General features: G+C 40.7%; 1 protein-coding gene across 2 annotated transcripts in view; it reads right to left on the reverse strand.

Annotated features, from left to right (window-relative positions):
* The window catches only part of rbm44 (RNA binding motif protein 44), a 100,780-nt gene that overhangs the window by 25,265 nt on the left and 48,667 nt on the right, over positions 1-26,848 (reverse strand). For both annotated transcript variants that reach the window (XM_073044648.1, XM_073044647.1), the window contains 5 exons: positions 25,449-25,542; positions 24,573-24,642; positions 8,883-9,023; positions 6,960-7,045; positions 6,673-6,746 (listed from right to left, as the gene is read on the reverse strand). In XM_073044648.1, the coding sequence (XP_072900749.1) occupies positions 6,673-6,746; positions 6,960-7,045; positions 8,883-9,023; positions 24,573-24,642; positions 25,449-25,542 (465 nt within the window). The remainder of the gene's footprint in view (positions 1-6,672; positions 6,747-6,959; positions 7,046-8,882; positions 9,024-24,572; positions 24,643-25,448; positions 25,543-26,848) is intronic.

Consider the following 26,848-nt stretch of genomic DNA (forward strand, 5'->3'; position numbering starts at 1 on the left):
TAGGTGGGAAGGGATTGAACAAGGGGAGATAAAACAGAGTCGAGATAGGCAGAAATGAGTTCAGTGGGGCAGGAGCAAGAAGAGACAATGAGTCTGCCTGGACAGGCAGGTTTGTGAATTTTAGGTAGGAGGTAGAAAGGGGAAGTGCGGGGTGTGGGAACTATAAGTTTGGTGGCCGTGGATGGGAGATCTCCCGAGCTGATGAGATCAGAAATGGTTTGGGAGACAATGGACTGGTGCTCCCTAGTGGGGTCATGGTCCAGGGGTAGATAAGAGGAGGTGTCAGCGAGTTGTCTATTTCCAACACCTCCCTCCCCTTTCTAGATCTTTCTGTTTCTACCTCTGGAGACAGCCTATCCACCGATGTCTACTACAAACCGACAGACTCCCACAGCTACCTAGACTATTCCTCCTCCCACCCTGTCTCCTGCAAAAATGCTATCCCTTTCTCTCAATTCCTCCGCCTCCGTCGCAGCTGCTCTTAGGATGAGGCCTTTCATTCTAGGACAAAGGAGATGTCTTCCTTTTTTAAAGAAAGGGGCCTCCCTTCGTCCACTATCAACTCTGCCCTCCAACGCGTCTCCCGTATTTCATGCACCTCTGCCCTCACCCCAACCCCCGCCAGCCCACCAGGGATAGAGTCCCCCTGGTCCTCACCTATCACCCTACCAGCCTACAGATCCAACGTATAATCCTCCGTAACTTCTGCCACCTCCTACGGGATCCCACCACCAGCCACATCTTCCCCTCCCTCCCCACTCTCGGCTTTCCGCTGGGATTGCTCCCTACGCGACTCCCTTGTCCATTCATTCCCCCCCCCCCCCAAATCGAACTCCCTCCAGGCACTCATCCCTGTAAACGGAAGAAGTGCTACACCTGCCCCCACACTTCATCCCTCACCACCATCCTAGGCCCCAGACAGTCCTTTCAGGTGAGGCACCACTTCACCTGCGAGTCAACTGGGGTGATATACCGTGTCTGGTGCTCCCAATGTGGACATTTATACATTGGGGAGACCCACCACAGACTGGGAGACCGTTTTGCCGAACACTGGCCCTCAGTCCTCCAGCAGTGGCGGGATCTCCCTGTGGCTACACACTTCAATTCCAGACGACTCCCACTCCGATATGTCTGTCCGTGGCCTCCTCTACCGTCAAGATGAGGCCACACGCAGGTCAATGGAGCAATACCTTATCTCCCGCCTAGGTAGCCTCCTACCTGCTGGCATGAACATTCAACTCACAGACCTCTGTTGATACCCCTGCCCCCCCCCCCATCCCTATCTATAATTTTAGTCTGGTTCTCTTTCTCTCTCTTTTCCTCCCTCACTATAATCTCCCCCCAGCCCTACCTTTCTTTCTCTTTTATTTCCCATAATTCTCCACCTTCCCCCTAGCTGTTTTCCCTCCAGCCTATCATTTCCCAGCTCTCTACTTCATCCCTCCCCCCACTTTATTCCCCCTCGACCATCCCATGTTACTTTACTCCTGATGAAAGGTTTCGGCCCGAAACGTCGTCACTACCTCCTCCTATAGATGCTGTCTGGCCTGCTGAGTTCTGCCAGCATTTGTGTTTTTATTTATTTCCAGCATCTGCAGATTCACTCGTGTTGCCTTTAAATTTCTACAGATGTATAGTTGAAAGTATCCTGATTGGCAATTCAAATGCATATGAATGCAAGGAGCTGTAGAGCAGTGAACTCTGCCTAATATCCTGCAGGTACATCGCTCCCCACTATCAGTAGTATCCACACTCCTGTAAGGAGACTCAATAAAGCAACAGCCATCATCAAAGATCCCCCACCACCTGGGCCACGTCATATTCCTGCAGCTGCTATTAGGCAGGTGCTACAGAAGACTTAAGTCCCACACCACTAAGTTCAAGGGCAGAAATAGTCAGGGACTAATTATGGATTAGTCAACATGCTTTGTGCATGGTAGTTTGTGTATAATCAATCTCATTGAATTATTTGAGGATGTTACTTGGAAAGTTAATGACGGCAAGGCAGTGAATGTTGTATACATGGACTTCAGCAAAGCCTTTGACAAAGTCCTGAGTAGGAGGTTGGTCAAGATGGTTCAGTCGCTTGGCATTCAGAATGAGGTAGTAAATTGGATTAGACATTGGCTCTGCAGGAGAAGCCAGAGAGTGGTAGTAGATGTTGGCCTCTCTGATGGGAGGCCTCTGACTAGTGGTGGTGCCGCAGGGATCAATTTTAGGACCATGTTTTTTGTCATCTATGTACATCTATGATCTGCATTACAATGTGGTAAATTGGATCAGCAAATTTGCAGATGACACCAAAATAGAAGGCATAGTGGATGGTGAGGAAGGCTATCAGAGCTTGCAGCAGGATCTGGACCAGCTGGAACAATGGACTGAGAAATAGCAGATTGAACTTAATACAGACAAGTATGAGGTGTGCACTTTTGGAGGACAAACCAGGAATAGAAGAGCAGTAGAACAGAGAGATCTGGGAATACAGATCTATAATTCCTTGAAAGATGTGTCACAGGTAGATAGGATCATAAAGCCAGCTTTTTGCATATTGGTCTTCATAAATCAGAGTACTGAATACAAGAGTTGGGATGTTATATTGAAGTTGTGTAAGACGTTGGTGAGGCCTGATTTGGAGTACTGTGTGCAGTTCTGCTCACCTACTTACAGAAAAGATATCTATAAGATTGTGTAACTCTCAGTTTGGCTAGGGGATAATAGCCTCCAGCCCGGCCAAACAGAAATCCTGTTTGGGTGGATGCTGCTCGATGTGTCCCCTGTTAGAAATCAGTACCACAAAATAACAAACCGTACACAATATGTGATTAAATGAATGAGCTTTACAATTCTTAATTTGACTATATGGTTAGAAAAGAAACAAAAAAAAAGAGAGCCCATTATCATGAAACAGTCTACTGTGCAACGTTGGAGCTCACTGATAAGGCCATTCGTCCACCATTGACCTCCTCCGATCATCGCCGACCTTCGGACCCTCGCCCTAGGTGCACTCCGTCCGGCAGTCTACCAACTCTCTCCATTCATGTCTTCTGTCCTCGTCTCTCCCCGGCAAAAGACAGCAAATTCCCGGCTCCCAGACACACAAGAAAGAACATCCTGCTCATTGGCTAACATGTCTCGTTATCTCTAGTCATAACCCAAACATTGCTGCTGCAGAAAAACCATTACCTTAGCAGTGAAACATTACAGAGAGGCCATTACATTAGCAGTGAGAATGTTACTGGGATGCGAGTACCTGAATTACAGGGAAAGGTTGAATAGATTAGGACATTGCCTAGAACATAGAAGATAGAGGGGAGATTTGATAGAATTATACAAAATTATGAGAGGCACAGACAGGATAAGTGCAAGAGGTTTTTTCCACTGAGGTTGGGTGAGACTAGAACTAGAGGTCATGGGTTAAAGTGAAAGGTGAAATGTTTAAGGAGAACATGAGGGGAAAATTCTTCACTCAGAGGGTGATGAGAGAGTGGAAAGAGCTGACAGTGGAGAGCTCAATCTTATTATTCCTATTGAGAATTGGGATAAAATTCTTCAATTAGTTAATACATCATCTATATGTGCCAAACATTCATTAATACAATTTAAGGTTGTACATAGGGCCCATATGTCCAAGGATAAATTAGCTCATTTTTATTCTTATATAAACCCTATTTGTGACAGATGTCAATTAGAAATCGCGTCTTTAACTCATATGTTTTGGTCATGTCCGCTTTTGAAAAAATATTGGAAAGATATTTTTGATATTACCTCTGCGGTACTGAACATCGATTTACAACCCCATCCTATTACCGCAATTTTTGGTTTACCGACGGACTCACTCCATTTATCTCCTTCGGCCTGTCGAATGATTGCTTTTCTCACTTTGATGGCTAGAAGATCTATTTTGTTGAATTGGAAGGAAATTAATCCTCCCACGGTATTTCATTGGCTTTCTCAAACTATGTTATGTCTAAATTTAGAAGTGCTGTATTTGATACTTCTATTAAATTTGAAAAGATATGGAGACCATTTATTCAATATTTTCATATGATGTAATATGGCCCTGTGCCAAGCTTATTGGTTTTTTCAGCTTTAATTGTATGTATGTTGAGAGGATCGGAGTTGACGACATTGATGTTTATGTATTCTTGTGAGATACTATAAACAGCCCTTTTTTTCTCTCTTTTTCTTTAGTTTTTTCTCTTTTTTTGCTTTCTTTTTTTTTCCCTTAGATATTAGATTAGTAGGTTAGTAACTTGCATATATTTTTTTTTCTTTTTCTTTTCTTTATATGTTATATATTATGAAATATCTAGATTTACCTTGTTCATATATATACTATATGGTTCATGTTTTGGGAAAACTTATTTATACTGTATTCATTGCTTGTGTATTCCTTCATGTGTAATGGGAATTTGTATGTTTGTAATCCCTTTATTAATATATTAACTGTATTTTGTTCATAATATTTTTAATACTAATAAAGAGATTGAAAAAGAAAGGAAAGAGTTGACAGTGAAAGTGGTGGACGTGGGTTTGATTTCAACATTTAAGACGTTTGGAGAGGTGCATGGTGGAAAGAGTATAGAAGGTCATGGTCCAGGTGTAGATCAATGGGACTACGCAGAAGAATAGTTTGGCATGGACTAGATGGGCCAAAGGACCTGTTTCCGTGCTGTAGAGTTCTATCACTCTATAACAGCTACTTATTGGAATAAGTTTATGGTCACATGTACCAAGTTACATTCAAAAAGTTTGTTTTGCAGACTGTTTATACAAATCAAATCATTACTGAGGTAAAGCAATTAGGCGGAATAAAATGTAAAACTTTCAAAAAAGTGCAGTGGAGGTGGTTTTCGAACAAACATTATCCTAATCAATATAGTTTAGCAAGATTGGTACTACCTTGTATTGAAATGAACTTGTGGTTTTTTATCTAATTATATTTTTTGTGAAAATTTAGTTTAATTTATGTTTTTGTGAATACCGCTTATATAATGCTATGTGCCTGTGACGCTAGTGCAAGTAAGCTTTTAATTGCATCTGTACATGTGACAAAAAGCTTAACTTCAATTTTGAATTTTTTAGGGAAAGGATCTCATTCATTTCTTATAGATACAGTATAAGACAGAATGCAAACTAAGTAAATTAGAATAAAATTTCAAAATCAGAATCAGGTTTACTATCACTGGATTATATTGTGAAATTTGTTGTTTTGTGGCAGCAGTACATTGCAATATACAATAAAAAACTATAAATTACAAGTAGTATAGTATTTATGAAATTGATTAAATTAAATAAGTAGTGCAAAAAGAGAGTAAAAAAAAGTGGGTTAGTTCTCATGGAGTCATTGTCCAATCAAAAATCTGATGGGAGAGGGAAAGAACTGTCCCTGATAGGTGTGTCTTTTCAGGATCTTGTACCTCCTCTTTGATGGTAGTAATGAGAAGAAGGCAGGTCCTGGTTGACGGGGTCCTTAGTGATGGATGGCACTTTTTCTGAGGCATTGCCTTTTGAAGCTGTCCTGATGCTGGAGAGGCTAGTGCCCATGATGTAACTGTCTGAGTGCACAACTTTCTGCAGCTTTTTCCAATCCTGTGTAGTGGCCCCTCCATACCAGGTGCTGATACAACCAGTTAGAATGCCCCCCATGGAACACCAGTAGAAATTTGCAAGTGACTGGTGACATACTAAGTCTCCTCGAACACCTGTAGAAATATTGTCACTATCATGCCCTTTTTTGTAATTCCATCAATATGTTGGGCCAAGGATAGACCTTCAGAGATATTGACACCCAAGAACTTGAAACTGCTCAACCCTTTCCACATGTGATCCCTTGATGAGAACTGGTGTGCGTTCCTTCAAATTCCTCTTCCTGAAGTCCACAATCAATTCCTTGGTCCTACTGACTTTGAGCACAAGGTTGTTGCAACACCACTCAACCAGCTGATCTATCTCACTCCTGTATGCCTCCTCTTCACCATCTGAAATTCTGCCAACAATAATGTTGACGGGAAATTTATAGATGGTGTTTGAGCTGTGCCTAGCCACAGTGGGCTAAGCATGCATCCTTGAGATACACCAGTGTTAACTGCTAACGAGGAGGAGATGTTAATTCTGATCCACACAGACTGGTTGCCTGGTGAGGAAGTCAAGAATCCAGTTGCAGAGTGAGATACAGAGACCCAGGGTTTGGAGTTTATTGATTAGAATTGAGCGTATGATTGTGTTGAATGCTGAGCTGTAATCAATGAATAGCAGCCTGATGTAAGTATTACTATTGTCCATGTGATCCAAGGCTGAATGGAGAGGCAGTGAGATCGCATCTGCTGTAGACCTGCTGTAGCGATAGTAAATCGCAGACCCTTGCTTAGGCAGGAGTTGCCTAATCACCTCCTTTACCTTTAAAAAACTCAACTGACCTGTCGTTATAGTGAATGGTGAAGCCATTCGGCTGCAATGCTGCATAGAAATGGCAGTGGTGAGCCATGTTTCCATGAAGCAAAGTACACAGCAGTCCCGATGTCCCTCCGGTACCATATGAAATAAATCTCCATTCTGACATCTCTTCAATTCAACACAGGTTCTGATTATTGTAATGTTCAAACCGAGCCATTATATCCTTCCCAGCTACTCTCCAATTGCACAGAACAGCACAACCATTTAAGCAATTACCTGTAATCATTGTGCAAGTTGCCAAGCCAAACACCTGACACATGGTACTTCTGTAAAAGCCTTTTTAATTCCACCTGGTGAAAGTAGAAGCAAAGTTCATTGTTACATGATTATCACAATTGCATACAAAGCAATCATCAGCAATGTTCTTGTGCAAGTATTCAATAAACTTCTATCAGATTTTTACTTTAACAACTTACATGGGTTAGTATTTTTGATAAAACAGAAAATTTGATGAGTTTACTTACAGATGAAATGTGATTGAATGGTATTTAAAAATACAGTACCTCTGTTACTATTGTGGGCAATCCATCTATATAAATATAACTTGTTTGAGCTGTCTCTTTTTCCACAGATTTATCAACATGAACACCTATAAGTACAGGTCAATTATTATCCTTGATAAATAAGCAGACAAGACTTACAACATACTAATCATCAAATTATTACAGAAAATGTGTTAATCTTCCATCAAATGGAAGGGAGATACATAAAACAGTACACCACAGCGCAGGCACTTTGGCCACAATATTGTGCCGATCTTTTAACCTACTCTAAGATCAATCTAACACTTCCCTCTCCCACATCTCTATTTTGCTTCCATCCATCTGCCTATCTAAGGGTCTCTCAAATGTCCCCTCACCACTCCTAGCAGTGCTTTCATGAACTCACCACTTTGCTATTTGGGTTTATGAGAACAAAGTGTCCGGATGATTGACATATTGAAAGGCAACAAAGACCTGACAGATGTATTCCTCTGAGGAATAAAACTGACAGTTGAGGAAAAAAAAGCCATGAAATGTATGAATTCTGCAATTCAACAGCACAGATGGAGCACATGGGAGTCCAGCCATACAAGCAGACCAATATCTTACTCTAAATACCTAGAGATCTGGGAAATTTATGGTAGGTGTCATTGAATGACAGTGCAGGAAATATAAATGCTGCAATTAAACTAATATAGAGCCCTTTACCTTTTAGACCCTTTACGCACCCACCTTCTCCACAACTGGTTTCATCTATCACCTGCCAGTATGGACACCTTTCCTTCCCCCCACCTTCTTATTTTGGCTTCTCCTCCCTTACTTTCCAAACCTGATGAAGGGTCTCATCTCAAAATGTTAACTGTTTATTCACCTGCATAGATGCTGCAAGACCTGCTGAGTTCCTCCCTCATTTTGTGTGTGTTGCTCTGGATTTTCAGCATCTGCAGAATCTGTTGTGTTTACAATAACATAACTGATGTGTTGTAATCTCAACTCTGTAGTCCTGCATCCCCTGGAAAACTGCTTATCAACAATCCCTTTACCTCTCTCTTAAAATTATTCAAGGATTTCGCTTTCATCATTCTTTGTGGAATAGTTTCGAAGACTTAAAATCTCAATTTTTTTGCCTGATCTCCTTTAAGTGAGTGACCTTTTAAACATGGTCCTCTGGTTTTGCAAGTAACTATTTCAATTCATGGCTCAGTTAGAAGTTTAGAAACTCTCAGCAAATGGGAGTTCTGCTGTAAATTGTGTACACTAGTGAATATGAAGCTGTGTGCATCCATGTAGTTCAAACTTAAAAAAGAGTATCGTGTGTAGAAATGAATGGAATAGAAATGGATGAACATAAGAATTTTCAACACAGGTACAAAACCATAGGTGGCACATGGCAACTTTTGGCTATCAAGGCCTTTGTCAAATCCCAACTCCAAGGATGCCATCCCACACATGGGAGATTTCAGTTAAGTGAATGCAGTATTCTTCAAAGTGCCATCATGGCTAGAAGCAACCTGAGCTAGAATTATACCTTTGAAGCTGGTGCAATTTGAGAATTGAAAAATTGGAGTAACACAAGGACAAAGGGAAAATACTTTCTACGCTGAAATACCTCCCACTCTTTATCCCCAGGCATATGTTCTAATCATCAGCAATAAAACAGATTGATGACTGAGTTACAGAAAGTAAACATGAAACTTCCCGTTCTGCAATATCTTATCAATCCCTAGCTTAAACGGTACAATATTCTACACAAACACCTGTACTGACATCACCAAGTAATAGTGAAAAAAGCGCTAATTGGGACCGTTTTGACTTTTAAAGTAAAGAAACTGTCTATTCGATAGACAATATTTATGGCTGAAGCATTTAAAAAAAACTGGAACATAACAATAATCAAATCTCTAAACTTCAATGAATTAATTTGGATATGACTTTTCTTCTTACATTCATTGCTTCTTGGTTCACCTATTGCTGCTACAGCTCCACCTTGATCATTCACCTTCCCTTCTGTTGGTTCAGGGTCACCAGGGGAAACAAAATTCTCTTCTGCATCAAACCAGTCACCAGTTACTTCAAGGTCCTTGGCTGTAGGTGCAGAAAAGACAGCAGAAGTTCATTTTCAGATACTTAGAGAGAAGAAAATTAAAATTTAAATACTTTTACTAACAATTTTATCTGAATTACTTAAAATCTTCAGAAGTAGCACAATGTAAAAGGTTATGTCATAAATTTGATTATCCAAACTGGCCAAGTTGGTTGGAGTTAGAATTAATAGTTATGGCTGAATTCATTTGCACAAATACTGCTCTACAAATACCTTTCTACAAAAAACTATGCAGCTAAATTGAACTTAACTTGAAAGCTAACAACATAATAGTCCATCATTTGAACTTAATGCTACACAAAGGCTCAGGATTTAAAAAGGGTAGGTGATGCTATGTTAGATATTTAATCACAAAGTTCTGAAATACAGTAATGTCCGTAAAAGACCATGAAACTATTTGTTATAAAAGGTCCTAATAGTCAATCACTATCAACTCAATATCAGCCCAAGAGTCCTTGGCAGTCAGCAACATGTAATCTAGAGGAACATATCAGTTAGGCAGCATTTGGAAAGGAAAATATAGTTGACATTTTGGGTTGAGACCTTTCATCTATCCAGACTGAAAGATAGAAGGATGCTAGCTAGTATAAGAAGGTGAAAGGAAGGAGTAGGGGAAGAGCTGGCAGGCAATAGATGAATCCAGCTTGGTGGTGGTGGAGGGTGTTGGATGGAGTGGTATGAAAGGCAGACAGAGGTGGAAAGAGTGGGTGTAGCTCCAGAAGCTGGGAGGCGATAGGTGGAAGTGACACACTGCTGGAGATGATGGAATCTGATAGGAGAGAAGGATGGAATCAAGTCAAGGGGGTGGGGTGGGGTAGGATGGGTAAATGGGAGTAGTGGAGGAGAGAAGAGAATGAGAATATGTGAATCATAGGAAAATAGAATAGGTGAAGGAGAAGGATGAGACAGTGATGGGGGATGGGTAGATCAGGGAAAGAGAAAAAGGACAGTGGGGGAATAGTTACTAGAAGATAGAGAATTCAAGGTTCATGAAAGGATTGCAGTCTACCCAGACGGTAACCTACATCAAATGCACTACCTTTACCTAATGTATTTTAGACCTCTTTAAAAATACTAGTTAATTTGAAACAATCATTCTTTAATAAATCCATGCTGATGGTCCCCAATTAATTTATGACTTTCTGAACAAAGATATATGCCATCTCTTAGAATTAATTCCAATAATTTTTCCAACATTAAAAATAAACTAAACGGCTTACAATTATTCAATTTATTCATCATTTGAAATAAAACAGACCATATGATATAGAAGCAAAATTAGGTCATTCTGTCCATCAAATGTTTTGCCACTCAATCACGGCTGATGTTTTTTCAAGGTCGTTGTACTGCCTTCTTCCCATAACCCTTTAAAATAACCCCTTTAAAATCAAGAATTTATCAAACTCTGCCTTAAATACACCTAATAATTTGACTTCCAGAGTCCACTGTGGCATAAAAATTCCACAAATTCACCACCCTCTGGCTGATGAAATTCCTCATCTCTCTTTTAAAAGGATACCCCTTTATTTTGTGCCTTCAAATTAAAGACTCTCCTACTAATGGAAACAACCTTTCTATGTCCAATCTATCTAGGTCTTTCAATATCCCCTAAGTTTCAATGTAAAATATCAGCAGTCCTTCAATTACCCTGCACTATATTATAACCAGGGATTATTAAAAAGTAGTCAGTCTCTCCTCAATTTCCTCCTTTGTTTTTTAACAGCCTAGAGTATATTTCATAAAAAGTTAGTAGTTTACTAATTTCCATCAATGCTAAGTCTTCTAATACAGCTCTTATGTTTATCCCATCCAATATTACTCACTCTTCCTCATTAATCATCACACTGACATTCATCCCTCTTTTATGTTAAGTTTTGATTAAAAAAAAACAATCCACATTCTCCACCTCCACACCTTTGTATTCACCTCCAGGCCTGACTCTTCTTTATTCTTTGCAGGACAGTAAGGATTCTAGGATATCTGACTTACAGAAGAGATAATCAAAATGGGGAAAAAGACGAGTAGCTTCTCCTTGTGCATTAACAGCATGCATTTGCAAACTACAAAGAAATTTAAAGGTAGTTCAAAAACATGAGAAAAATGGAAAGAAAACTATTATCTTTAACAGACGTAATACCTCGGTTAAGGACATATTATATTCCTACTGCTGTGCTGTCCAGTATTTTATTTCAGCAGCCTTTCTGCAAAATGCAGTGGTTTTGCTAATTAAGCTTCATAGATTAGTATTTTGGTTTTTGCTAAGATAATGAGTCATTTGCTCAGCTAAGGAATGTTGTGTCAGCCAATCGGATTTGTCTTGGTAACATTTTGTGAAGTGGGATGCATTGGAACATTTGAGAGAGCTGGGCAGGATCAGATTTCTAAAGAACAGTGGGATGGTTTTGGGTATTTTGGCGGGCAGTGGTTGGAGAGAAGAAGATGCGGGGAACAGCACAAGGTCAGATGTTTACAAAACCCTGCCCAAAGGGGAAAACTGTTTACAAGAAGTAGTTTTTGCTGATGAGTGGTTCCAAGAGGAAGTGCCAATACTTCTGAGTTGACCAGTTTGTACATAACATTCTTCAAGGGAAGTTCGAACTGTGGCTGGTGATGTGGGTTCAACGCCTTTAGTAAAAGTGATACACCCAACTACTTCAGAAATGAACTCCAATGTTTATGTGCACACTTAGACTGGTTTAACTGTAATGGGCCTTTTTTCTTTTCTTTTTCTATTAACAATTTGTTAAAATTGAAATAACTGTAAATATATTTCCACTTTAATTTTATGCTGTTGTAAGGTCTGTTATTTCCTTGCGAATGATAACTTTGCAGGGGACAGTATTTACAAAGCATTCACCACAATTTTGGTTCCCTCATTGGAACGTTCCAACTTTCCTGTTTGGTTGAACCCAAATCATACCGACCCTAGACCTGTGAAGGCTTATTGAAGGTGGCCTTCTCACCGTTACTCATGAAATACTGAGTCACAAGGCTGTTAGCCAGAGTTAGATAATGAGCCTGGTTTATTACGAGCCATGGTGACAAGGTTACACAAAGTATAAACCTCCAACATCTCACAGAAAAATCAAAATACATTTGACACCATAGTATAAAGATTTGTAAAGGAGATACAAATATTTAATTTAAAAAGGCTTTAAGGAGAAGAGTAAAGATGCAAAGGAATTTTAAGAGGGAATTCCAAAGCTTTGAGATAAGGCTGATGAAAACATGGGCACCAACGGAAAATAAATAAAAATAATGCATAAAAAGTCAAGTATGAGCTTGCACAGAGATATTACATCAAGCAGACTTCTAGATGGATAGGAAATAATGGGAAGGAATAGATTTAAAAACAAAGAACAATAAAACTGAGGTATTTTCATAGCAGTAGCTAACATGTCAATTACAGAACGGGATGGATGCGATAAACGTGCAAGTTCTACAACCACCAGAATTTTGGACTAACGCAAGTTTTCATTGAATAGAATATGATAGAATGGCCAGAAATTCACTTCAATTCTCAAATCTCAAACTTTAAGTTTTCAGCTGTAGATAGACTAAGCAGGGGTGGAATTAGCCACATTATTGAAGTAGGATTATGTGATCTGTGATAATATGATTAGAAGCTCATCTTAGGATCAAATATATAATCAAGATTCTAATTTGTTTGAAATTACAAGAAAACAGCAGTCATTCAGCCCCTAAAGCTTGCCTCCTCATTCAATATGAAATGGCTGATTTATGCTGTTTTCAACTCCTCCCCTGGGCCAGATTCCCATAACCCTTCATCTTTTAAATATTGATCTAACTCCACCTTAAATATACAATGCCTATAAAAATTATTACTCCCCCCCCCCCGGAAGTTTTAATGTTTTAATGTTTTACAACATTGAATCAGTGGATTTAATTTGGCTTTTTTGTCACTGATCAACAGAAAAAGACTCGTTTGTGACAAAGTGAAAACAGATCTCTACAAAGTGATCAGCTTAAGTGTAACATGGGGCAAAATCAAAAAGGACGATGAATACAGGACTGAAGGTGTTAAATTTGAATGCGTGCAGTATACAGAATAAGGCAGATGATCTTGTAGCACTGTTAGAAATTGGCAGGTATGACATTGTGGGCATCACTGAGTCATGGCTGAAAGAAGATCATAGTTGAGAGTTTAACATCCAAGGATGACATTATATTGAAAGTAGGCAGACAGGCAGAGGACACGTGGCTCTGTTGGTAAAAAATGAAATCAAATCATTCAAAAGAGGTTATATAGGAAGATGTAGAATCCCTGTGGGTAGAGCTAAAAAACTGCAAGGGTAAAAATAAGACTCTGATAGGAATTGTTAATACAGGCCTCCAAGCAGTAGCCAGGATGTGGGATATAAATTACATGGGAGATAGAAAATGCATGTCAAAAGGGCAATGTTACAACAGTCATAGGGGAATTTCAATGTGCAGGTAGACTGGGAAAATCAGGTGGGTGCTGGATCCCAAGAGAGTGAGTTTATAGAATCCTAAAAGATGGCTTTTTAGAGCAGCTTGTGGTTGAGGCCACTAGGGAAAAGGCAATTCTAGATTGGGAGTCATGTATTGAACCAGATTTGATTAGGGAGCTTAAAGTAAAGGAACTCTTAGGAGCCAGTGACCATAATATAACTGAATTTACCCTGCAGTTTGGAAGGCAGAAAATAAAGCAATATGTATCAGTATTACAGCATAGTAAAGGGAATTACAGAGGTATGAGAGTGGAGCTGCCCAAAGTTAATTGGAAGGGGACACTATCATGGATGATGGCAGAAGAATAATAGCTAGAGTTTCTGGTGCAATTTGTAAAGTATAGGATGGATACATTCCAATGATGAAGTATCCTAAAAGGAGGATGAGACAACCATGACTGACATCTTCATTATTGTTCTGTGCCATGTCGTATGATGTAGGCGATCATGGTCTCATGACAGTGATTGTCCTTGGCAAATTTTTCTATTCGTTGTTTGCCGTTGCTTTCTTTTGAGCAGTTTCTTTACAAGTGGTCTCAGCCATGATCCATAATCTTCAGAGGTTGTCTGCCTGATATTCGCGGCTGCATAACCAGGACTTATGATATGCACCAGCTGCTCATATGACCATCCACGACCTGCACCCATATGACCTTGATCAAGGAGATAAGCAAGTGCTATACCTTGCCCAAGAGTGAGCTACGGGCTAACAGAGGAAAACATATCTCCACCCTGCCACCCTGTGGCTGACAAGGGAAATTAAAGACAGCATAAAAGGAAAAGAAAGGAACTATAATATAGCAAAAATAAGTAGGAAGTTAGAGGATTGGGAAGCTTTTAAAAAACCAACAGAAGACAACTAAAAAAGGCATAAGGAGAAAAAAGATGAAATATGAAGGTAAGCTAGCCAATAATTAAAGAGGATACCAAAATATATAAAGAGTAAAAGAGAGGCGAGAGTGGATATCGGACTGCTGGAGAGGTAGTAATGGGGGAAAAGGACAATGGGGGAATAAACAAATGGCGGATGAACTTGTTAAGTATTTTGCACCAGTCTTCACTGTGGAAGACTCTGGCAATGTGCCAGAAATTTGAGTGTCAGGGAGCAGAAATGAGTGTAGTTGCCGTCAGATCGCCAGTAGGAGGTAAGAGTGGGCTCCCTCACCTCTGCCGCCCTACCCAGGTGCCCCTCAGGGGTGTGTCCCAAGCCCCATCCTTTATTCTCTGTATACCCATGACTGTGTCACCACCCACAGCTCCAATCTGCTAATTAAATTTGCTGATGATACTACATTGATAGGCCTAATCTCAAATAAGTCTGGGACAGCTTCTTCTTCCAGGCCATCAGACTGATAAATTCATGCTGATACAATTGTATTTCTATGTTACACTGACTGTCCTGTTGTACATACTATTTATCATAAATTACTATAAATTGCATATTTAGACAGTGACGTAACATAAAGATTTTTACTCCTCGTGTATGAATGATCTGAGTAATAATATCAATTCAATTCAAAATAAAGCAATGTCAGTTCATCTTACATAGAACATAAAACCGTACAGCACAGGAACAGGCCATTCGGTCCACAATATTGTGCCGAACCAGCTAAAAAGCAAAGCAAAAACACTCAAGTACTAATTCCCCTGCCTACACAATGTCTGTATCCCTCCATCACATTCAGGTGCCTATCTAAACATCTCTTAAAAGCCTCTAAAATATTTGCTTCTACCACCATACAAGGCAGCACATTCCTGGCATTCTCTGAGTGAAAAACTTACCCCTCACATCTCACTTGAACCTACCCCCCTCATTTTCAATGCATGCCCTCTGGTATCAGTCATTTCAACTCTGGGAAACAGATATTTCTGGTCTACCTTATCTGTGCCTCTCATAATCTTATAAACTTCTTAGATCTCCCCCCAGCCTCTGCCACTCCAGAGAAAACAACCTAAGTTTATCCAGCCTCTTATGATAGCACACACCATCTAAAGCAGGTAAACCTCCTCTGCACCGTCCCCAAAGCCTCAACATCCATCCTACAGTGGGGCAACCAGAACTGTGTGCAATACGCCAGATGTGGCATAACCAGAGTTTTGTAACGTTGCAACATAATCTCTTCACTTTTGAACTCAGTGCCTCAACTACAAAGTAATAAAAGCAAGCATTCCATAAGCTTTCTTAACCACCTTATCGACCTGTGCAGCTACTTTCAAGGAACTATGAACTTGGATCCCAAGATCTCTCTGCTCAGCAACACTATTAACGATCTTGCCCTTAAGAGTGTACTGTCTCCTTGCATTTGCCCTACCAAGGTGCAACTCCTCACATTTATCTAGGTTAAACTCCATCGCCCTCGGCCCATACCTGCAACTGATCGATATTGTGCTTTATTCTATGCCAGTCTTCTACACTATCCACAACTCCACCAATCTTGGTATCATCTGCAAAAATACTAACCCATCCATTCACATTTTCACCTAGATCATTTTTATACATCACAAACAGCATAAGTCCCAGCAGATTTCTGCGGATCACCACTAACTACCGACCTCCAGCTCAAACGCCTTACTAAAATCCATATAGGCAACATCCACTGCCCTACCTTCATCAAGCTCTCATCACCTTGTCAAAAAATTTAATCAAGTTGGTAGGACACATCCTGCCCTGCACAAAGCCATACTGGCTCTCCCTAATTAGGCCATGGGCTTCCAAATGCTCATATATCCTATTCCTAAGAATTTTCTCCAGTAACTTCCCTACAAATGATGTGACACTCATTGGTCTATAGTTCCCAGAATTTTCTCTTGATACTTGCTTAAATAGAGGTACAACATTAGCCACTCACTAGTCCTCTGGGATCTCACCTGTGCCTAGACAAGACACAAAGATACTGGTCTTGCCACAGCAATCTCGTCTCTTGACTCCTTTAATAACCTGGGGTAAATCCCATCAGTCCCTGGGGACATCCACCTTAATGCTCATTAGGAGGCCAAACACTTCCTCCTCTTTGAACTCTAAATGCCTTAACATATTTATACACTCAGTACAGATGTCCTGATCCACCATATCCTTTTCCTAAATACCAAACCAATATACTCATAAAGTACCTCACTCACATTCTCTACATCTAAGCAAATGCTCCCCCTTTTATCCTTGAGTGGTCCTTCCTTCTTCCTAGTGATAACTCTTACATAGAAACATAGAAAATAGGTGCAGGATTAGGCCATTCGGCCCTTCGAGCCTGCACCGCCATTCAGTATGATCATGGCTGATCATCCAACTCAGAACCCTGTACCTGCTTTCTCTCCACACCCACTGATCCCTTTAGCCACAAGGGCCATATCTAACTTCTTCTTAAATATAGCCAATGAACTGGCCTCAAGTGTTTCCTGTGGCAGAAAATTCCACAGATTCACCACTCTCTGTGTGAAGTTTTTCCTCATCTCGGTCCTAAAAGGCTTCCCCGTTATCCTTAAACTGTGACCCCTCGTTCTGGACTTCCCCAACATCAGAAACAATCTTCCTGCATCTAGCCTGTCCAATCCCTTTAGAATTTTATACGTTTCAATAAGATCCCCCCTCAATCTTCTAAATTCCAGTGAGTATAAGCCTAGTCGATCCAATCTTTCTTCATATGAAAGTCCTGCCATCCCAGGAATCAATCTGGTGAACCTTCTCTGGACTCCCTGTATGGCAAGAATGTCTTTCCTCAGATTAGGGGACCAAAACTGCACACAATATTCTAGGTGTGATCTCACCAAGGCCTTGTACAACTGCAGTAGAACCTCCCTGCTCCTGTACTCAAATCCTTTTGCTATGAACGCCAACATACCATTTGTTTTTTTCACCACCTGCTGTACCTGCATGCCCACCTTCAATGACTGGTGTACAATGACACCCAGGTCTCGTTGCATCTCCCCTTTTCCTAATCGGCCACCGTTCAGATAATAATCTGTTTTCCTGTTCTTGCAGCCAAAGTGGATAACCTCACATTTATCCACATTAAATTTCATCTGCCATGAATTTGCCCACTCACCTAACCTATCCAAGTCACCCGGCATCCTCTTAGCATCCTCCTCACAGCTAACACCGCCGCCCAGCTTCGTGTCATCCATAAACTTGGAGATGCTGCATTTAATTCCCTCATCTAAATCATTAATATATATTGTAAACAACTGGGGTCCCAGCACTGAGCCTTGCAGAACCCCACTAGTCACTGCCTGCCATTTTGAAAAGGTCTCGTTTACTCCCACTCTTTGCTTCCTGTCTGCCAACCAATTCTCTATCCACATCAATACAATACCCCCAATACCGTGTGCTTTAAGTTTGCACACTAATCTCCTGTGTGGGACCTTGTCAAAAGCCTTTTGAAAATCTAAATATACCACATCCACTGGCTCTCCCCTATCCACTCTACTAGTTACAACTTCAAAAAATTCTATAAGATTCTTCAGACATGATTTTCCTTTCACAAACCCATGCTGACTTTGTCCGATGATTTCACCTCTTTCCAAATGTGCTGTTATCACATCTTTGATAACCGACTCTAGCATTTTCCCCCACCACCGATGTCAGACTAACCGGTCTATAATTCCCTGGTTTCTCTCTCCCTCCTTTTTTAAAAAGTGGGGTTACATTAGCCATCCTCCAATCCTCAGGAACAAATCCAGAATCTAAGGAGTTGTGAAAAACTATCACTAATGCATCCACTATTTCTTGGGCTACTTCCTTAAGCACTCTGGGATGCAGACCATCTGGCCCTGGGGATTTATCTGCCTTTAATCTCTTCAATTTACCTAACACCACTTCCCTACTAACATGTATTTCCCCCAGTTCCTCCATCTCACTAGACCCTCGGTTCCTTACTATTTCCGGAAGATTATTTATGTCCTCCTTAGCGAAGACAGAACCAAAGTAGTTATTCAATTGGTCTGCCATGTCTTTGTTCCCTATGATCAATTCACCTGTTTCCGACTGTAAAGGACCTACATTTGGCTTGACCAATCTTTTTCTTTTCACGTATCTATAAAAGCTTTTACAGTCAGTTTTTATGTTCCCTGCCAGCTTTCTCTCATAATCTTTTTTCCCTTTCCTAATTAAGCCCTTTGTCATCCTCTGCTGGTCTCTGAATTTCTCCCAGTCCTTAGGTGTGCTGCTTTTTTTTGCTAATTTATATTGTTACGAAGGATGAACAACTCTGATGGGCAAAAGGGTGCAGAGTTGCCCATGCCCCCCCCTTTTGGAGAATCGCATACTGTTACTATTTCGATGCTGCTAACGAGAGAGTAAGAGAGACAAAAGAAAACAGGCCAGGACATCTGTTACTGATAACAGCCTGAGAGAGAGTTATGTTTATCCACCATGTTATGACTCCCGAAAGACTTATGGCTGCGGAGAGGGCTGTTTATGTGGTACCATCCTGCTCATTAAAATTCCTCAGTGGACAGCCAGAGTGGGCTGGTTTGATGGGTTAAGTCATTCAAACCTGACTGACACCTGAGTGGGGATAAAAGTGAGGTCTGGGGTGACACCCCTCGGACGCACCAGGAAACACACTAGTGAGCATCAGAAACCCATGAGAAAGTGTGGGGCATCGGGGACCGAACGGATCGGTCAATTTCACTCACAGTGGTTATTGCGAGGCCGATGGGGGCTTGTGTGTGTGTCCACCCTTGCCTGGGTGACGAGTCCACCACAGAAGAACGGTCTAGCTAAAGGACAGAGTGGTCATACTTGAATGGACACAACAACACATTGACGGATCAAGATCGTAAAGGAAGGTTTGCAAGACAATAGCTGTCACTGTTTGATCGCCCTCTCTCTCTCTCCAACAATTACAACACATCGACCAACAACTACCTCAGCCTGCATGAACTGAACTGAACTTTATACTCACATACGACAATTCATTATCCCCTAGACAACGATAGGGTTTGTTTATTATTGATTATTATTATACCCACACTTCTAGGTTTAGTATTGCTAATGTGTATTATCTGTATATTTGCATTGATATTGTTTTGTATATTTTACTAATAAACACTGTTGAAAATAGTACCACCAGACTCCAACGGATACTTCTATCTTTGCTGGTAAGACACCCAGTTACGGGGTACGTAACAATATGTTTCTTCTTTGGACTTGATACTATCCCTAATTTCCCTTGTCAGCCACGGGTGCACTACCTTCCCTGGTTTATTCTTTTGCCAAACTGGGATGAACAATTGTTGTAGTTCATCCATGCGATCTTTAAATGCTTGCCATTGCATATCCACCGTCAACCCTTTAAGTATCATTTACCAGTCTATCTTAGCTAATTCACGTCTCATACTTTCAAAGTTACCCTTATTTAAGTTCAGAACCTTTGTTTCTGAATTAACTATGTCACTCTCCATCTTAATGAAGAATTCCACCATGTTATGGTCACTCTTACCCAAGGGGCCTTGCACGACAAGATTGCTAACTAACCCTTCCTCATTGCTCAATACCCAATCTAGAATGGCCTGCTCCCTAGTTGGTTCCTCGACATGTTGGTTCAGAAAATCATCCTGCATACATTCCAAGAAATCCTCTTCCTCAGCACCCTTACCAATTTGGTTCACCCAATCTATATGTAGATTGAAGTCACCCATTATAACTACTGTTCCTTTATTGCACGGATCCCTAATTTCCTGTTTAATGCCATCCCCAACCTCACTACTACTGTTAGGTGGCCTGTACACAACTCCCACCAGCGTTTTCTGCTCCTTAGTGTTATGCAGCTCTACCCATATCGATTCCACATCCTCCAGGCTAATGTCCTTCCTTTCTATTGCGTTAATCTCCTCTCTAACCAGCAATGCTACCCCACCTCCTTTTCTTTCCTGTCTATCCCTCCTGAATATTGAATATCCCTGGATGTTGAGCTCCCATCCTTGGTCACCCTGGAGCCATGTCTCTGTGATCCCAACTATATCATATTCATTAATAACTATCTGCACATTCAATTCATCCACCTTGTTACAAATGCTTGTTACATTGACACACAAAGCCTTCAGGCTTGTTTTTACAACACTCTTAGCCCTTATACAATTATGTTGAAAAATGGCTCTTTTTGCTTTTTGCCCTGGATTTGCCTGCCTGCCACTTTTACTTTTCACCTTACTACTTTTTGCTTCTACCCTCATTTTACACCCCTCTGTCTCTCTGCACTTGTTTCCATCCCCGTCATATTAGTTTAAAGCCTCCTGAACAGCAGTAGCAAACGCTCTCCCTAGGACATTGGTTCCAGTCCAGCCCAGGTGCAGACCGTCCTGTTTATACCAGTCCCACCTCCCCCAGAACTGGTTCCAATGCCCCAGAAATTAGAATCCCTCCCCCTTGCACCATTTTTCAAGCCACATATTCATCTGAAATATCCTCCAATTTCTACTCTGACTAGCACGTGGCACTGGTAGTAATTCAGAGATTATTACCTTTGTGGTCCTACTTTTTAGTTTATCTCCTAACTCCCTAAATTCACCTTGTAGGACCTCATCCCATTTTTTAACCTATATCGTTGGTACCTATGTGCACCACGACCACTGGCTGTTCACCCTCCCATTCCAGAATGTCCTGCAACCGCTCAGACATCCTTGACCCTTGCACCAGGGAGGCAACATACCATCCTGGAGTCTCGTTTGCGGCCGCAGAAACGCCTATTTATTCCCCTTACAATCGAATCCCCTATCACTATAGCTCTCCCACTCCTTTTCCTTTCCTCCTGTGCCACAGAGTCACCCATGGTGCAATGAACTCGGCTGCTGCTGCCTTCCCCTGATGAGACATCTCCCCCAGCAGTATCCAAAACAGTATATCTTGCTCTTAATATATGTACAGAATGCCTTGGGATTCATCTTAATCTTACTAACTAAGGAATTTTCATCGCCCCTCTTGGTTTTCCTAATCCTCTTCTTTATATCTTTTCTGGCTTCTTTATACTGCTCATGTGCTCCATTTGATTGTAAAATCTGAAACTTTATATACTTTTCCTTTTATTTCATAACTAAGTTCATCACCCCTCTAGACATCCAAGGTTCTCTTACCTTTCCATCTCTGTCTTTCATCCTAACAGGAGCATATCTTTCCTGTACTCTATGCAATTGATCTTTAAACACCCTCCATATGTCTGATGTGACCTTGCCAGAAAAAACGATGTTCCCAATTAACTCCTCTTAGCTCTTTCCCTCGCAGTTTGCCCTAATCCAATTTAAAACTCTCCCACAAGGACCATACCTATCCTGAAAGTTAAGGAATTGTGATCACTGTTGTCTCTGTTGCCTCACCCATTGAAAGGTCAGTCACCTGGCCAGGCTTATTACCCAACAGCAGATCCAGTACACCCCCTTCTCTTGTTGTATCTTGCACATATTGAGTTAAGAAATTCTTTTGGATACACTTAACACATTCTGCCCCATCTAAGTCATGTGCACTAAGAAGATCCTAGTTTATATTAGGAAAGTTGAAATCCCCCATGACAACTACTCTTATTATTTTTACACATTTCCTTAATCTGAATATGTATCTGTTCTTGAATATCCAGGTGGCTACTAGGGAGTCTGTGGTACAATTGCAATCAGTGTGACTGCACCCTTCCTATTCCTGAGGTCCAACCCAAATGGACTCAGTGTCTGAACCCTCCATCATGCCTCCCCTGAGTGTAGAGGTGATATTGTCCCTGATTAGCAATACAACTGTGCCCCCCCTCACTTTTACTTCCTTCTCTATCTTTTCTAAAGCTTCAAAAACCTGGTACATTAATCACCCATTCCTGTCCCTCTCTCAACCAAGTTTCAGTAATTCCATTGTAGTTCCATGTACTTATCCATGGTCTAGGTTCATCACCTTTACCCACAATACTCCTAGCATTAAAGTATACACACTTCAAACTATCTGACCCATCATACCTGTTATTTTGGTTTTGCCTTTCATTACTTTTCTTGACATCTACCTTCCGGTCCAGTCTATCACTTACTGATCTGATGCTTTGGTTCCCAGCTCCTTGCAAAATTAGTTTAAACTCTCCCATGCAGCATTAGTAAACCTCCCAGCCAGGATATCAAGTCCCCTCCAGTTCATGTAAAACTCATCCCTCTTGTACCGGTCATCCCTTCCCTAGATAAGGCACAAATGATCCAAGAACTTGAAACCCTGTCCCCTGCACCATCTCCACAGCCACTCATTCATCCATCCCATCACCCCTTTTGTACCTGCACTAGCCTTTGGCATTGGGAGTAATCTGGAGATTACTACCTTGGAGGTTCTTCACTTGAGCCTCTTCCCTAACTCTATTATATAGTCACTGCAAAGGACCTCTTCCCCTTTTCTGCCTATGTAATTGGTGCCAATATGCACCACGATCTCTGGTTGTTCACCTTCCTCTTTGAGAATATCCTGCATCTGCTCTGATAAATCCTGGCCCCTAGCACCTGGGAGGCAACACACCATCCTAGTGTCTCTTTTGTAGTCATAGAATGTCTTTTCTGTGCCCCTTTCAACTCTCCTATAATTACTGCACTGCCTCACTTTGTCCTCCCCTGTTGAGCCTCAGAGCTGGCCACCATGCCACCAGCCTGGCTGCTGCTGCCCTGCCCTGATGGGTCGCCCTGCCCAGCAGTATCCAAAGAGGTATACTTGATGCTGTGGGGAATGGCCACAGGGGAACCATATACTGATTTCTTAATCTCCTTACCTCTCCTGGCAGTCACCCATCTATGGTCTGAAGCTTGTTCTCTGGGCCTGACCACCTCTTCAAAAGTTAACATCTTATGATATAATACGGGCCAACATCTTCAGAATGAAACTCTAATTATGCTTAATTAGCTACTTCTGTCATGTTGTTTGTGTGTATGACATCAGGTTCCAAAAATAAACATTTTATTCTGAGTTGTGTTGTGTGTGTGAGGAGTTTACCAGGCAGTCAGAAACAAAGATTCAAAGTTCTATTCAGAACTTCCTTGGTGCTGCAGCACTTTCCAGTGGTCATAGGCTAGTTGTTCCCATCGACTCCCGGAACTGCTGGCCCACAACTGCTTAAAAAGTTGAGAGAGCATTTGGAATGATATCAAGAAAATGGGGGCTGCATATTGGAAGTACACAAAAGTCCTGCTTAAGCAGCAGAATGGGTATACCAGCTCTTCAACCACTCATTCACCTGTCCCAACTGCTACCATCGATCTCAACTGGTTCTTTCATTGGTCTTAGTAGCCAACTCAGAACCCATAAAACTCAAGTAGAAGCAAATCATTCTTGAGGACAGTAGACTGCTTTAGAAAAAGAATGTTGCTTCCCTCCAAGTAATTAAGCTTCTAATTAGGATTTAAGGACGCAGCCATACAGAAAGATTATTTTATCATTTTTTCTATATCGAAATAATGCTCTATAGAACTTTCTATTAAGAACTGCTCTGAAAGCCAGTGTAGGCTTGGTTAACTAAATGAGTTCCTTCTATGTTGTAAATTAAAACTGTCTAAGTCATAACAATCTATAACTTAGAAGGGTTCTTGCAGGTGGTGCAGTTTACATGCTGCTCCAGCCATTGATATCCTGGTTATAGAGGTTGCAGGCTTATGATGTGCCACTGCAAAACAAAAATGGTAAATTGATGTGATATGTAGGTTGTGTAGATGGTAGCCATAATGCGGAAACGTATGTTTAACATGGCAAGTCAGGTACCAATGAAGTCAATTACTTTGTTCTGTTGAATAAAACTGAAATACTTGTGTGCTCCTGGAGCTGCACTCATCAGGAATATGAGGCATGACAAATAATAAATGAAGACATGTCATTTAATGCAGAGTACCAAACTATTTACCTGTTATTTTCACTAATGTTTATCTAGCTTGTCCAATATCTGATCTATAGTGAACCACAGGATGTCAATGGTGAGGATAAGGGTGATGTCAATGGGATCACTTGGACATGTTACTGTGCTGTATGTTTCCATGCTACTATGTTTACATTTGAGTTAAATATTCTATTGTTTATACATTTTTAAGAAAAATAATGCTTCCCACCTTGATTTACTGTCTCTTCACAAACACTGTCGGCTTTATCTGACACATGTTGATTAAGATCACAACGTAGCTGTAGAAAAACACAAAATTTTAATTAAAAAGTTTCCAAGTTGGAAAACTGCTAAGGAAATAAATATTCTATACTGAACATTCACTGAAATATTCTGTATTATTAAAAGCTGTGTAATAAATTTTGCAAACTAATCATGCAGGTCAAAGATCAATTGTAATTAATTAAAATATAAATAACAACAATTAATGGAAATATGAGATAAAACAGAATGCTGCAAACAGTATGTCAGGAAGCAGCTCTGGTAGGAGAAATTAAGTCAATGCTTCAGATTGTTGACTCACGATAACTGGGAAAGAGAGAGAACAAGTTAGCTTTAAATTGACACACACAAATTACTGGTGGAACACAGCAGGCCAGGCAGCATCTATAGGAAGAAGCACTGTCGACGTTTCAGGCCAAGACCCTTTGACAGGACGAAGGGTCTCAGCCTGAAACGTCAACAGTGCTTCTTTCTATAAATGCTGCCTGGCCTGCTGTGTTCCACCAGCATTTTGTGTGTGTTGTTTGAATTTCCAGCAACTGCAGATTTCCTCATGTTAGTTTTAAATTGAAGTGAGTCTGAAGGAAGGATGAGGATGAAGCCAAGTTAACATTGGGGTGGGGGTGGGGAGGGGGTTGGAGAGAAAAAATCAGTTGCCGAACAAGTTATCTGGTTGGTAGGTTAATGAAGCTGACAGAGATGGGCATTGCAGAGAAAGCACTCAGGTACTCAGCAAATCAGTCACCTAATCTACGCTTGATCTTACCATCACCTTTCAAAATGGAGTTATACCACTATTTTAATATTTAAATTAATTATTTACTTCCTTAGGTTGCTCTCCAGGCTTATCATCATCTCCACAATTTTTTCTAGCTAGGTCTTCACAAGGTAGTTCTTCAATCAAAGCCACTTCATTTCTAGAAATAACAGGAATATCAAGTTGGATTTTTAATACAATTTGAACTTCATATTAGTAATCAAATGCCCCACTAAACCTACCCTTTTGCATACGTAACGTCCATATTCTTCCATTTCCTTTGCAAATTTTATACTGCACATGAGAGAATGGATGAATCAATGATAACACAGTTCAAGTGAAAGACTTTATTAAACCAAGGACAGTGAAATTACCAGAAAAATAACCTTAGTCTCTTATTCCATACATCTGGGACTAAACCAACTAGTTGTCAATGAGGCTTAACAAGACTAAAGAAAACTGTTTGCCAAAATCATCAAAAAAAATCAACAGGGAGTGCAGGGGAATGCTTTATAAAACGTTATTTAGGCATGCACCAACCAAGAAATTATGCTTCTTGCCTTAAGATGACTAAAAATAAAATGTAAAGAAAACATTGTGAAGGTGTCATTAAGAACTTGTTTAAGAAACTGTGCTCTAAAGGTCTTGTAAGATTTTAATGGCACTATGAAATTTTGAAGCAAAGTAATTTCTTGAGTAAATACCACAAAGTTTTGGTTTAAATTTATTTATTGTGGAACATGAAAACCGGGGCTTTAAGTTATGTATTGAATGAATTCTGAATTTTCCAGTGTCAGGTAACCCATAGCATATGTTCTACTACATCCGCCAGTCTTCCAAATGGAACCTCGGCAATGGCCTTATTGAAGTCCATGTAGAGCTCATAAATACCTCTTCAAAAAACTTAGTGAAATGCAGATGTCCTACCAACACATCTATGGTATCAATGATCAATCCCTGCACATCAGGTGTAGACTAATCCTGTACCTCAGGAATTTTTCCTATTTAATTTCTCTACCAATGGCATTAGACTCACTGGCCTACAATAAGCAGGCTTACTGCTGCTGCCCTTCTTGAGTAAGGCTCCACATTGTATCTCTATTTAAGAAGGGAACAAAGGAAAATCCTGGGAACTATAGACTGGTGAGTCTCAGCACAGTTGTAGGGAAATTGCTGGAGGCAATTCTTAAAGATAGTATATATGTGCATTTGGAAACCCATGGGCTAATTAGGGAGAGCTAATACAGCTTTGTGTAGGGCAGGTTATGTCTTACCAACTTGATCCAGTTTTTTGACAAGGTGATGAGAGAGATTGATGAAAGTAGGGAAGTGGATGTTGTCTACATGGATTTTAGTAAGGCATTTGACAAAGACTCTCATGGGAGGCTAATCTAGAAGATTAGGATGTACGCTGTCTGCAGCAAATTGGCTGTTCGGATTCAGAACTGGCTTGCGGGTAGAAGATA

Source organism: Hemitrygon akajei, chromosome 5 (assembly GCF_048418815.1).
Source record: "Hemitrygon akajei chromosome 5, sHemAka1.3, whole genome shotgun sequence".
Classification (NCBI taxonomy): Eukaryota; Metazoa; Chordata; class Chondrichthyes; order Myliobatiformes; family Dasyatidae; genus Hemitrygon; species Hemitrygon akajei.